The sequence below is a fragment of the Dermacentor albipictus genome, chromosome 1, assembly GCF_038994185.2.
Source record: "Dermacentor albipictus isolate Rhodes 1998 colony chromosome 1, USDA_Dalb.pri_finalv2, whole genome shotgun sequence".
NCBI classification, from domain to species: Eukaryota; Metazoa; Arthropoda; class Arachnida; order Ixodida; family Ixodidae; genus Dermacentor; species Dermacentor albipictus.
Genome location: NC_091821.1, coordinates 168,183,412 through 168,195,882, shown reverse-complemented (window position 1 = coordinate 168,195,882; position 12,471 = coordinate 168,183,412). Strand labels below are relative to the sequence as shown.

Below are 12,471 nucleotides of genomic sequence, written 5' to 3'. Positions count from 1 at the left end.
GCAGCAGTTGGTGCCGGCCTTCTGTCCGTTCTCCTGATCATTCTTGCCCATTCTGCTGCCGCTTCGTATCAGATGGTAGAGTGAACAAGGATACACGCCCTTTGTTCGAGCGGTAACCGCTTCCACACAACGACACAAAGCAGGTCCTCTCCTTGCACTGTCTCAGCTTCGGCATTTTTTCACCGCCGCCGCATAGTTCTCGCAATGACAGGCACACGAACATAACAGCCACGCACTCACTCTTTGACAACACCAAGCACAAACACGCAACGCTGTAATAACACTGAAAACGCAAACACAGAAACCGACGCAACAACTGCGAAACTGATATGCGAAGCAGACGACACGCGCACTCTGCACCCACCCGTGTGGCAGCGACCTTTGCCGGCCATTGTGGGCATTCATTGCAGGCGGCGCCACGCTCGTCCATTGAAAAGAGCTGGCGCACGGCACACTAGCCAGTCATTCTAGGCACTATAATTTCCATAATTTCAATGCATGTTGGACGCCATTATCAGTTTTGTTTGTTTTATTAAAATATTGTTACGAAAAGAGGAAATTAAAAAATCAAACGTTTATATTATTTTAGCATGTAAAGAAAGGCTCGTATATTTAGTGGGCTTCAGAAGAAAAAGAAGTTGACAGAGCCGTTGTGACCACTCTGCGTCACTATTTCCATTTGTGCAGTATCTCTGTTCTGTTTGAAAGCAATGGTGGCGTCGAAGTCGTGAGAACTGGTCGTGAAAACAAAGCTGTTGTGAGTAGTATTTACGTTCGTGTTTTAATTACTTTTGCGCACTAGCATTATTTAATGAAAGTCTCCGTCAATCTATTGTGACGCACCCTAGAAACTTTTTCTAGTTGCATAGATTTAACCACTTTCCGCTGCACGTGAGATCGTAGTGCAAGATGTAGTCGCTGCTGATCCCCGCCAAATTCTTGACAGGTTCGGAGCATGTTGTGACACAAAAGCTCTAGGCCGCTTTGTATGAATGATGCGAACAGAATAATAAAATAATGCAAGAGCGTTGACTTGCGCACGAGAGCTGCACGTGCAGCTCTTCTCTTTTGAGTTCGAGGAACGTTCTGATCAATTTTCCGTTGCCGGCGTTAGGCTTAGGGTTAGTTACTCTCACGGGTCGAGATTAATTTAGTGCTGATCTTACAATTCACTCATGTTCCAGACCCTGATCCCATGCTAAAAAAATAAAAAGTACAAACTTGCAGCTTTGAATAAGCAAACATGGATTCGAAGCCGCCGCAGAAGATGTCCATGAAGGATCTGAAGGCTTTGGCGACCAAGCGACTCGGTGTCTTTGCCATAAAACATCTTCCCAAGGACACAAGCTACGTTGTTGGACTAAGGTAAGCAGTATTGGAACTGGGGCCGTGTTGCAGTGATCGATACTTGCTAGTACGAAGTGATTTACGTAATTCCTGCGTTCTGGAATGCTAGCAGTTTGTGAGGTCTCGTGAAACGAAGTAGCATGACTGCTTGACAAATCGAACAGTCGCCTGCTTGTCGTGCTCGTGCGTACAGTAACTTTCCATTCTGGAGAACAATCCTTACGGTTATTGTACGCTACCTATGCAACGCAGTTTGCCCATTCTTACTGTTCATCTGAAAGTTTGTCACAACACCGTCGAGTTCCTTCTACTCGTAGACCGCTGCGCATTCAAAATGATTGTCAAACCCACGACCGGCTGTTCAAACCGTGGTGCGAAAATGTCTATCCCGTGATCATCCAGTACTGGGCCGAAAAGTCCTTCCGTCAGTGTGGCAGGTGCCCGGAATTTGTAGTTTAATAAACTAGCATTCTTAATTTTGTGTTATTTTTGTTTATTTGGGGCGCTACGTGTTCGAAGTTCACTTGTACAGCACAGTTGCTCCGCTCACAAAGCTTTTCGGAACATGGTTTCCACGAAGACGATATCCGCATAGCGTGGAACAATGTGCACTGCATAGCTCACACACACAATTGGCGAGTGCAATGCTCAATTCCGGACTGCATGTATATGCTGTGAAAAAAAAAAGAAAACCTTTCATGTTCTCAAAACTTGCTGAAGCAGTTGTGCATTTTGCTTTTGTCCACTGAAGGTTGTTAAATGTTTGAGATAATGGTTAATCGGTGCTTTCCAGACAAACTCCTTGTTATTACAGTTAAAACCCGCCGTGGTTGCTCAGTGGCTATGGTGTTGGGCTGCTGAGCACGAGGTCGCGGGATCGAATCCCGGCCACGGCGGCCGCATTTCGATGGGGGCGAAATGCGAAAAAACCCGTGTGCTTAGATTTAGGTGCACGTTAAAGAACCCCAGGTGGTCAAAAATTTCCGGAGTCCTCCACTACGGCGTGCCTCATAATCAGAAAGTGGTTTTGGCACGTAAAACCCCAAATATTATTATTATTATTACAGTTAAAATTGAAAGCAAATAAGTGAGACATTATATGCTGCTTTTTGGTGGTTTTCAGAGTTGTCTTGCCCTAGGAGCGAGCTTGTCTATCTCTATGTTTCATTTATCTTGCCTGCATGCCGCTAGGGCAAAAGTGAAGCCATAATTGCAGAAACTAGCCTATAGCTGACATAAATATGTTAAAATGCACTAGTCTTCCTGCAGGAAATCGCAGTCTAAATTTAAATTGTTCCATAGGCGTAATGATCATGGTAAACAAAACCAGGCTATACTATCTGGGCCCATGTTCTTAACATTGTAGAAATTGTTCTAATTGCCAATCTCTGTTTTTCTTTTTTTTTTCATTTGCAGTCAATCCATCACAAACAACAAAATAGCTGCAGCATCATCTGACAACAGCATTTACCTGTATGATGAGTACCTCATGCAGAAGGGCATTCTGCAAGGTGTGTATTTGTGTGTGCTTGTTTTGCTGTATTTGCATGTGACATTGTGGAGTAATACTGCAATGTTTATAAATTAATCCATAGTGTGCTATAGCTGTATTGTCAAGAAGTGACCGGATGAGAGTTCTTTTACTCCGAATACTTCTTTGGTTTGTGTTGTGTGTCAAAGAAGTAATCAAAACATGCATTTTAATTTTGCAGCTTGTGACATGTGAAGTCAGCTAGATATTTCATGCACATTATACTTTCTGCCATGTTTGAGGTATCCAGACTTGTCTCAATGAAAGTATGGCTGAAACAGAAGTGGGCTTGGTAGATAGCATGGTGTATATAATTATTCCCAGCATGTGCTGCAGCTCTGTCTAAATCATTTGAAACATGCGCTCGCAGCAGTGTGCATTTTGGTTTCTGCCCTTGAAGACCACATTTGCTGGTATTGGCTTCTTTATGCTTTTCAGCTGTGCAAATCATGTGCAGTACAGAAAACAGAGTGAAGAGATGGAATATTGCAGGGCAAAATATATATTAAAGTGAAGTGAGCTACTACACCTTAAATTTTAAAACAGATGGACAAAAAGGGGGAGATAAGTAGCAAAAATTGACAAAGAAAACAATATCAATTTTGATTGTTCTCGCATAACATTTAAAGTGTGAGGAGCATGTGTTGCTTGCCACATGCATAGGGGTGGGAGGGATGGGGGGATAACTTACTACCTTGCGTTAATTCCTGCTAGCACACGCATGTTTTTTAAATGTGTGGTGTTTGAAATGTGAGGGCAGTTGAGGTGAGCTTCTGAACAGTGTGCTGCAAATGCTATTGTGCTTGAGAATGCTGGTCTTTTGAATCACAGATGAGGGCAGAAATTCTCTATATCAAGAAATTTAATTATGAATTTTTACCCAAGGAATACCATACTGAAAGCAGTATTTGTAAATATCATTAATGGAGAATCTGAAAACAATTCTGTTTGCTGTTGCACTACATCACTTTTGTAACTGGAGAATAGTACACAAAATATTTATCTGCGTAAAATTGTAATATTCTGAAACCTTCTGGAAGGGGTGATTGTCACTTCTGTAAGGGATGATTGTCACTCTGCTTGAAGCCTTTATTGCACATTCTGTGTGGCTATTCATTGCTGTAAAAAAGAAATGCTGAACTTATGTGAAGTTATAACAGGCTTAACAGTGAGATTTTTTTATTAAGTATTTGCTGTCTTTGCATGCATGTAGCCATGGTGGAGTATGGGTTTAGGGGTTTCACTGATAGACTTCTCATAAAAGTTGGTCGTGCAGAATGGGATGCAAGCGAAGGTGCGCAGGACCGAGGCAGAGACTTCAAGGTGGTTTGAGGCTTTGTGGGTTTGTACTGATGTAGTTATGGAAAAGGTGAATTCAAAGAACACTGGTGAATACAACTTATACTTGGTCTGCTGGCTTTTTTTGTTTAATAAGAGTTGTTTGTGCAGTTGCGCTGGTTATGCTTGTGCAGTATTTCTAGCCTTTTTTTGTTGCCACTTGAGTCTTTTGAAGGACAAACCTGGCAATTTTTTCAGGTCTGCAGCTCTTAGACTTCTCTTGTTCCTTTAGGCACTTTTGTCATGATTGCTCAAATCATCTTTAAGAAATGCATAGTTTTTCACATTTAAAGTTTAAAGATTGGCTTGTGGACTCGTGGTCCATGCCCTCAATATGAGCAATTTCTGCTGGCTACACTGTGGTTGCTGACATCGAGACAGGCATGCAGATAGTATGAGGGGCACAAGTCGCCAAGTAGTTTGAGAAGTTGTAGCAAGGCCTGTATTCTGACTTGCAGTTCTTGTGGTCAACGGGGATGGGTTGAAAGGTGGTGCTAGTATTGTGTACTGAACAAGCTACTATGGGGAAGACGCAACGACACTGTTGGCACCTCTTCCTTACCATAAGAGCTCATTGCCAGGAGTGGAATAGGGTTGTCTAGCTTGTTACTTGGTTGCCAGATAAAAAGACGCACATTTGTTGAATAGTTTTACTGCAAAAAGTTTTACACAGTTGCAAAGTCATAGCTCTCCACTTCTCTCTCCCCTAAGCCAACTCCCTCCCTGTCCTGGTGCAGGTTTCATGTAAAACGGTGGTGCAGGTTTCATGTAAAACGAGAGCCAACAAAAAACAAATGTCCATGCAAGAGAACTAGCAAACAGGACTTCTGGACTACATTCAGTTGTTTGTCCAGCAGTCTGCCTGATGTTTCCTTGTTCATTTGCGTGCATCTGTGCTATTGTTTTTTGTTTTACAACACAAACCAAGTGGCTTTTATTATTATTTAAAATAATTTCGTATTTATGGAAATTTGAGGCCTTTATGCATGCTAACAGTGTATGCATGCCACATGATGAGTCGGCTACCCAGAATGTCTAATGCTGACATTGCAAAAATTGCCAAGTTGCCCTTCAGCTGCTAGTGTACTTGTACTCTAGTGGGAAGACTTTTGAATATTAGCCCTTTATCTACTGAGGACAAGCTGGACTTGTTCATATGAAGATATTGCTTCCAAGAGTGTATGCGTCGTGTTCTGCTGTTCCTGAATAGTGCAGCAAAAATAAATCCAATCTGCATAGTTCTAATCCTGGCAATAGGGTATGGCATCGCTTCAGTCGCTGTGGGCTTGGACTCGAGAGGAAAAAAATCTGACTTTAGCAACTTTTTGTTTCCCGTAAAGGGGGGCACGAAAGTGAATTTCAATTTTGCATGTATGCTGTAGACTGCATCCATTAGGTCACTGATGGTGCCGAGGCACTCAGGAGAGACCTCAAAGAAAAAAATAGCGCCTAACATGTGGGCCACTTTGTCGACCACTACTTGCAGCGACACTAGCTTGCCGACAATGAAACTGAGGCAAGCTGAAGACACTTCACTTATTATTGACTTATATGCTTTTGTCGTTGGGAATGGGGAAGTTGTATGAAAAGTCTTTTTCCAACCTTTCAAGAAAGGTTTCAAAGGCACATAAGTGAAGTATGACCTTTAGTTTCTTTTTGACACATATACTGGAAACGGCAATCTCAAACTGAATAAGTAGCGGACTATGAGGTAGTCGCTGGTCTACACGTCATAACTGGCAAGAAACTCCTGCCAAGAAACTACCTCAAAGTACTACTTGAACCTACATATGTAGGGAAATCAATGTTTCCATCCTTAAAAAATTATTTTTCATTGTGTTTAAATGCAGGCATTTTAAGATAGTTTCTGGCATTTCTGTTTAATTAAAAAATAGTGAAATTTGCTTCACTCGCACTTTTCCAGAAGTGCTAGTGGGGGAAATAAAATATTAATAAGTGCACAACTAGTCTAAACGTTGCTGTCTTTACTGCTACCTGATTACATCTAGAAGCTAGAGTGAGTCAAGTTAATAACAATATTTGTCCTTCGTAATTTTTTTTTTTTTTTGCTTGACTGACCTATTGTTCTTGGAATGTGCTTTGATGACCTAGCTTGCAATTCACTATTTTCTCTTTTAATATTCGATACCTTTATGTGCCGACTTTTGTGCTTATAGTGGTTCTATAAACATTGCCTCGAACTACTACTAGTGTGCAAAAGCTGCACTTGCCCAATGTTGCATGACAGAGTTATGCAGCTAGTAATATTAAAATTTGTGCCAAGGTTGCATGGTTATCATTTATGTCAGGTCAGCTGTTTACATGGTTTGTGTAGCAAATGTGTGCAGTACTGCACTTATGTGAAGCAAATGGTTTTGGGTTTTGTTGGAGGGATTCGCTGGCGTTGTCGAATCGAAACAAGTGCCCCATTTTGTGAAGATTGTAGAGCTCTATAGGAGACTGCAGAGCAAGCGTTGGCATTCAAGGTGGGTTTGTGTAGAATGGCTGGAGACTCGATTGAGCGCACGTGACTGCCTTTATCGAGTACACGTGACTAGAGTGGTTGCAAGGCATGTCATCTGTGGCTACCTGGAGCACTCACCCATTGATCCGTGGGGTACTGATCCACAGATAAGATGAAGGAGGTGACAGGGGTGCGCTTTAGCATCTCCAACCCGAACCTGGTGTACAACTCGTGCAGGGACGGCAGCGTCCGTGTCTGGGACCTCCGAAACATCCGACACCCAGTCTCCAAGTTTGTTGGTGAGAGATTGAATGCTATGTGTATAACGCTTGTGCTTGTAGTAAGGGGATACCACAGGAGTTGACCTCCTCCTGTAGTGTTTCCTGCTGTTTATCTGTTAGGTTGTGCAGGCTGTGTATCAGTATTGTGTAACAAATGGAAGATATTTATTCTGACAGGACCATTATTTGGTGCTATCTGTAGCATGAGCCCTGGAAACAAGTAACAATGCAAAAGACTGCTTTCAGAAAGGCAGCCATGTAGCTCTTCTACCATTATTGCCTGTGTTGTCTTCTGAGCATTCCCCAAATGCATTGGCCTTAAAGGGACACTAGCATGTATTAAGTCAAGCTAAAGTGATAGATTAGTGCTCCAAGGTGTTAAGCATCACTTTTACTGAGACAAAACTTCTCTAAGAGAAAAAATGAATTGTCATCCACCCGAATGGGTGGATGAGAATTTCCCCTTGCATGAAAGCTTTTAAATTAAATGGGATTGGTAATGTCACTGCAAAAACAGTGCCCGCTCCCATGAGTATGTATGCTGACTCGAACCAAACTATAGCAAACAGGACCTGGGATACCAAAGTCGCAGCTTAAGGTTTTTACATAAATCGCCGCATTCATCACAAGCATTGTGGAATTGTGCAGTTTCACTTGCAATTTTCTCTGGAGCTTAGTCATCTCCCAGCATAAAACAAGCATTGCAGGGTAGAAGAGTTTAAATCCAGATTGTTTCATTGTTTGCCTTCAGTGATCCTCCACCTCCTGATCTCCATGCTGAGGTTTGGCATGATGCCTGACTGGAGCTTAAAGCTCCTGGTGTTAAACTTGAATGTGTTGTGTGCACTGGCTTTGCACTTGATCAGTTATGCAGACTTGTTCCAGTTTGTCTTGTTTTATTACCAAGCAAATGAAAAGTACTTAGTCGCATGTCAGAAACACATAGAATCGATGCCTATCAATTCATGGGAAAAGGGAGCATGATTATTTGACACACTTGTAATGATTAAGGGCATTACAGAAAGCAGTGGTCAGGTGCAGTAATGACCAGCAAAAGTATGTATGTTGTATGGTGGTCTTGAAACCAGTTGTGGCAGGGAAGTGGGTTTATTCAGTGCAGATTCTCGAGACAAAAGTGTAATTGTACAAAGTAGCTGTAAAACAGTTACTGGTTAGCTCATTGCGCTTTATTGCTGTATAGTCCTCTGGTGGCATTCATGAGAACTCTGTGTCTATGAGGCCAGCAGTTGTGGCATGGCATGATAAAATTATAAACTGATGCCTTGGAAGTTTTCACAACTATTTCTGCTGCCTGACCCTTGATGTTAAAAATGTGCATCAGTGTACGCGAATGTCCTGTAACAGAAATAAACTGCGATACTAATTTTCGTTAGTCATGGCAGATTCTGAATATTACTATTGGCAGTAAATGTGTAGGCTTAGTCACATCGGTAAAACGTTCACACCGAGTGTGTAAGCATTTTTGTAGGTGTGCTAATTGTCCAGCCCAATTCTTTAATTTTTGCTCTCATTGCAACACTGAAACACAGCCTGCTTATTTTCTGTGTTGCAGAGCCCAATCTTTACAAGTGTACCATGGTTGATTACATTAGCATGTTTTTTGGCTTAGCAGTGTGAATCCTTCCCCTCCTCTTTCTTTTTAACGCGATAGCGTTAAGGAGCTCGTGTCGCAGAAAAGCCGGTGTCGTCGGCGTCGGGTGTCGGCGTCGGCGGCGTTGACCGTGAGCGATAAATCACGGCAGGCGCTTCTTAAATAAAAAGCAACTTCCAAGATTGGCCCGGTGGGAATCGAACCCAGGTCTCCGGAGTGTGAGACGGAGACGCTACCACTCAGCCACGAGTTCGATGCTTCCAAGCGGTGCAAACGCGCCTCTAGTGAATGCGGTGTTGCCTTCGAAACGAGCCGTGGAAAGTTATACTGCGGTGTATATCGGTAATTATGAACATGTAACGTACAGAAGTCACAATTACACGAGTTGCGAAGTGCGTTTCCGCTGCATTTCTCCTGCGCTTTCCGCACACGCAGAGCCATCTTGCGGCAAACACAGAAGACCCCCTCCTCTCAATGTACGGCGCTGCCCCGACAGGAGGAGCGCCGCGCGCGCATTGGGACCGCTGCCAGGCGCGTCGCGGGACTCCCTCTCCCCTGACGACGCTTCGCCGTGCTTCCGGTTTAGATTACTATCTATCTCTCTGGCGGCGTAGATCGTTTCCCCTCCGAGACACCGAGTTCTTTGGTTCGTTTCGTTCGCTCAGGCGCACGTTTCGTCGCCGCGCCGAACGCTGCGTTGCTTGACGCTCACCGCGTGATAGGTGGGCGCTAAGTCCGATGCGGGGCGCATCGTAAGTGATTGCTGTGCCGTAGCGCATTGTCTTATACCCCTTGGCGGGTCGACGGGAACGCTGTCGCGTCCCACTCTTGAAGGCGAAGCTTAAGCGTCCTCCAATTTTTTTGTTATACATTTGTCCATATCAGCACGCATTTAAGGGACTTAAAAAGGAAAATGCTGAGTTGTCTTTGGTTGGCATGTTGCAATCTGAAATAGAACTAGGCCATTTTTGTTGGGAGCATAGGTTTTAATTAACCAGAAAACATTGTGAGACTTCGACGCCACGCTGATTCTCTTTCTTTTTCTTTTTTCTGTTTTGTGTGAAGTTGCAGGTTGTGCCAATGATTGACTGGGTCTAGTTAAACATTGGCTGATTGAAGAAATTGTGGTTCATTTGAAAATGCGCAGTCAACCAAACAGCTCTCTCATCTTTTTCTGTGACAAATTAAACATGTAATGAGAAATGCCGCAGAGCTGCAACTTGGAGAGTTTGCTTTGTTTGCCTACAAAGCCAAGCTTTCAGTCTACAAGAAGTTTGCTTTTCTTTTTTCTGAAAGCCAGCTAGCGGAATCGCTTTTGCAGACAGGATTTTTCACTACAGTACTTTTGAAGGAAACCATGCACCAAGTTTAACTCAGTCTTGTGCAGAAAAGAGCTTACGTAATAGGAGGAAGCAAATTTGTGCAGCCTACCTGCATTGTGCTGATAATTTTGGACTTGCTGTGCCTATGAACAGCTGGCAGTGAGTGATACTTAGGGTAGGCCGAATTCTGGATTGATAGAGCAGGGGTTAAAAAATGGCACAAATATGCAGTTAACCTGTGTGATAAGCTGCAAATTGGTATTGTGCTTGAAAACTTTTGTTCAGTTGCATCTTCTTGTACAAACAAGGTGCTCTTCAGATGGCTTTAAATACATAAATCTGTAGCATGCTTTGGCTGCCTCATGCTCTTCCTCCTCTTGAAAAATGTGCACCTCTAGAATGCTGGTTTGTTGATGGGGGCATGTGCAGCCAACACAGAGGGGAAGGTGAAGCCGTTGTCATGCTTTGACTTCAACTGCAACGAGCAGTTTTTGTGTGCTGGCACGGACCTCTACGATGAGAATTCATACCTACTTTTCTGGTAAGTCCTCTATGCAACCATTTTTGCAGTTTGCATGTTTTCGAACGCTGTTAACTACTGACTGCTAGGGTGCAATGATCTTAGCCATGCTGAACTATCTGTTAGCTGTAGCAGATTCATTATCTATTGAAAAGTATTGGTACAGTGGAATCTTGGTAAATGGAAATCGCTGAAACGAAACTGCTGCTTAAATGGAACACCAACCGCAAGGTTGGTTCGTTTTGTATTCATGCAGTGCTAAAAGCTCTATTTCCTGTTCAATGGAACTCCTGATAAACAGAACCAATATCCCTCGTCCCTTGAGGTTCCTTTTAAAGAGTGTATTGTAATTTGAAGATACACTGAGATACCTGGTACCTGAATGTACAGTAAACCTACAGAGCACGTGCCTCTTTTGCTTGTTCTGCTTGCTGTTGCACATGGAATGTGATGGATACGAGAGCCAACTTGAGTGTTATACCATGATGATGTTACACATTTAGCCTTCACTTTGCTTTGTCTATGTGCCTTAACTTCTTGCATGTTCACAGCTTTGCTTATGCATCTATTCCCTTTGTCTTCCTCTAAACGGTTGGGCACTAAGCAACACATTACTTATGAAAACCGGCACAAACTGATAATGCTGACAGCACAACAGTTTGACACAGCTCATCAACATAAATGCTCATTGCCATTCCATTTGCTGTCATAAATGTAGCATCATTACCACTGTTGGCAGGCACAGCAACCTGCTGCTGCATTCTGGGCCTTTTTTCAATTATGCAACCAAGCGATCCATGTATTGTAAGACTGGCTCAACACTTTCTCACTACAAATGAACATGTTCCTGTTCTGTAGACTGAATATCTGGCTTGCTTGTAACTGCTCAATTGATATGCAGACCTCCTCTATGCTGGATGCAAGAGCAAATCAGTCAGTTTTCCAAAAACTATACAACACAGCACTGTTTCTCCTCGTGTTACAGAAGCAATGCAGTAACACTGAGCTTCAGTCATGCCAGTCATAGCACGAGAGCATGACTTCTTAATCTGAACCTTAGGCTAATACTAATACTAATAAGTTACGCTACACTTTCCTCCATGTCATAGTCTTGTCTGTTAGCTTCATATGATTGTGGCCAACAAAAATTGGGCCCCTTGGTTCCCCTTAGTTGCAAGGCCAGTTTTTTAGTCGCAAGGCCAGTAAAGCAGTAGAAAGCTTTTCTGCTGCTTTACTTAAAGGGTGCCTCACCAGGTTTGGCCATTTTGAGCTGACAAGCACCATGCATACAATGCATGCTAACGTGTGTCTGCTAAGTATTACATTGCTGTGCTCTGCGGAAAGAGCTAAAATTTCAAACCGAACATACCGTATTTACTTGCATAATGATCTCACTTTTTTGTAAAAGAAAAATGATGCAAATTAAGGGGTGCGATCATTATGCGGGTTTAATTTCCCACGAAAAGAAACATTTCCTTTTTTCATCCTGCATTTGCTGCGGGATGACAAGCAGGCGGCTGCCACTGTTAGTGCGGGACACCTAAACAAGAATGACGGCCGGCGGAGCAAGCCGAACGCGGTTAATTTTTTCTTCTCGTGAGTACATTACCTGCATTGAAACAGTTTCTTCCGTATCAGTAATTAATAATATCGTTAATATCGGTATAAATAATAATATCGTTAATATCGGCAAGTTTGCGACAATAACGTAGCCATGTCCCCTTTGAGGGGACAGAAACAGAGATGGGCACGCTTAGCTGCCAGTGACATAAAAACATATGGTGGGCATGCTGTGGAAACTGCGGCATTTGTCTTCACTGCTGTCCTACAATGGCATGTTTCCTCTAAGGGTGGGTGAATATCTTAGCTGCGTTACAAGTGACGGCGTATGAATAGGGTACACTTCTAACATATCAGTGTAAACGTGGCCACTATCGTTGCCGCTCGCGATTTGTTGCGTGCCCACGAGTGCAGACGAGAAGAATCGAAAGGCGCCCTTTATGTTGTTGTTGGTGACCAAAACCATTATGAAGCCCACAAATAATAAGGCCGAGGC

At 43.1% G+C, this 12,471-nt stretch overlaps 1 protein-coding gene across 2 annotated transcripts in view; it reads left to right on the top strand.

The window, feature by feature from the left end:
* The first annotated feature begins 590 nt into the window (after positions 1-590).
* Positions 591-12,471, top strand: part of LOC139051896 (serine/arginine repetitive matrix protein 5-like) — a 77,449-nt gene continuing 65,568 nt past the window's right edge. Inside the window, exons 1-5 of one of the 2 annotated variants that reach the window (XM_070528939.1) lie at positions 591-757; positions 1,228-1,365; positions 2,764-2,858; positions 6,848-6,979; positions 10,325-10,436. In XM_070528939.1, the coding sequence (XP_070385040.1) occupies positions 1,244-1,365; positions 2,764-2,858; positions 6,848-6,979; positions 10,325-10,436 (461 nt within the window). In that variant the 5' untranslated portion in view covers positions 591-757; positions 1,228-1,243. Of the gene's footprint in view, positions 758-1,184; positions 1,366-2,763; positions 2,859-6,847; positions 6,980-10,324; positions 10,437-12,471 lie in introns of both variants that reach the window. The other variant, XM_070528935.1, reaches the window with a different exon arrangement.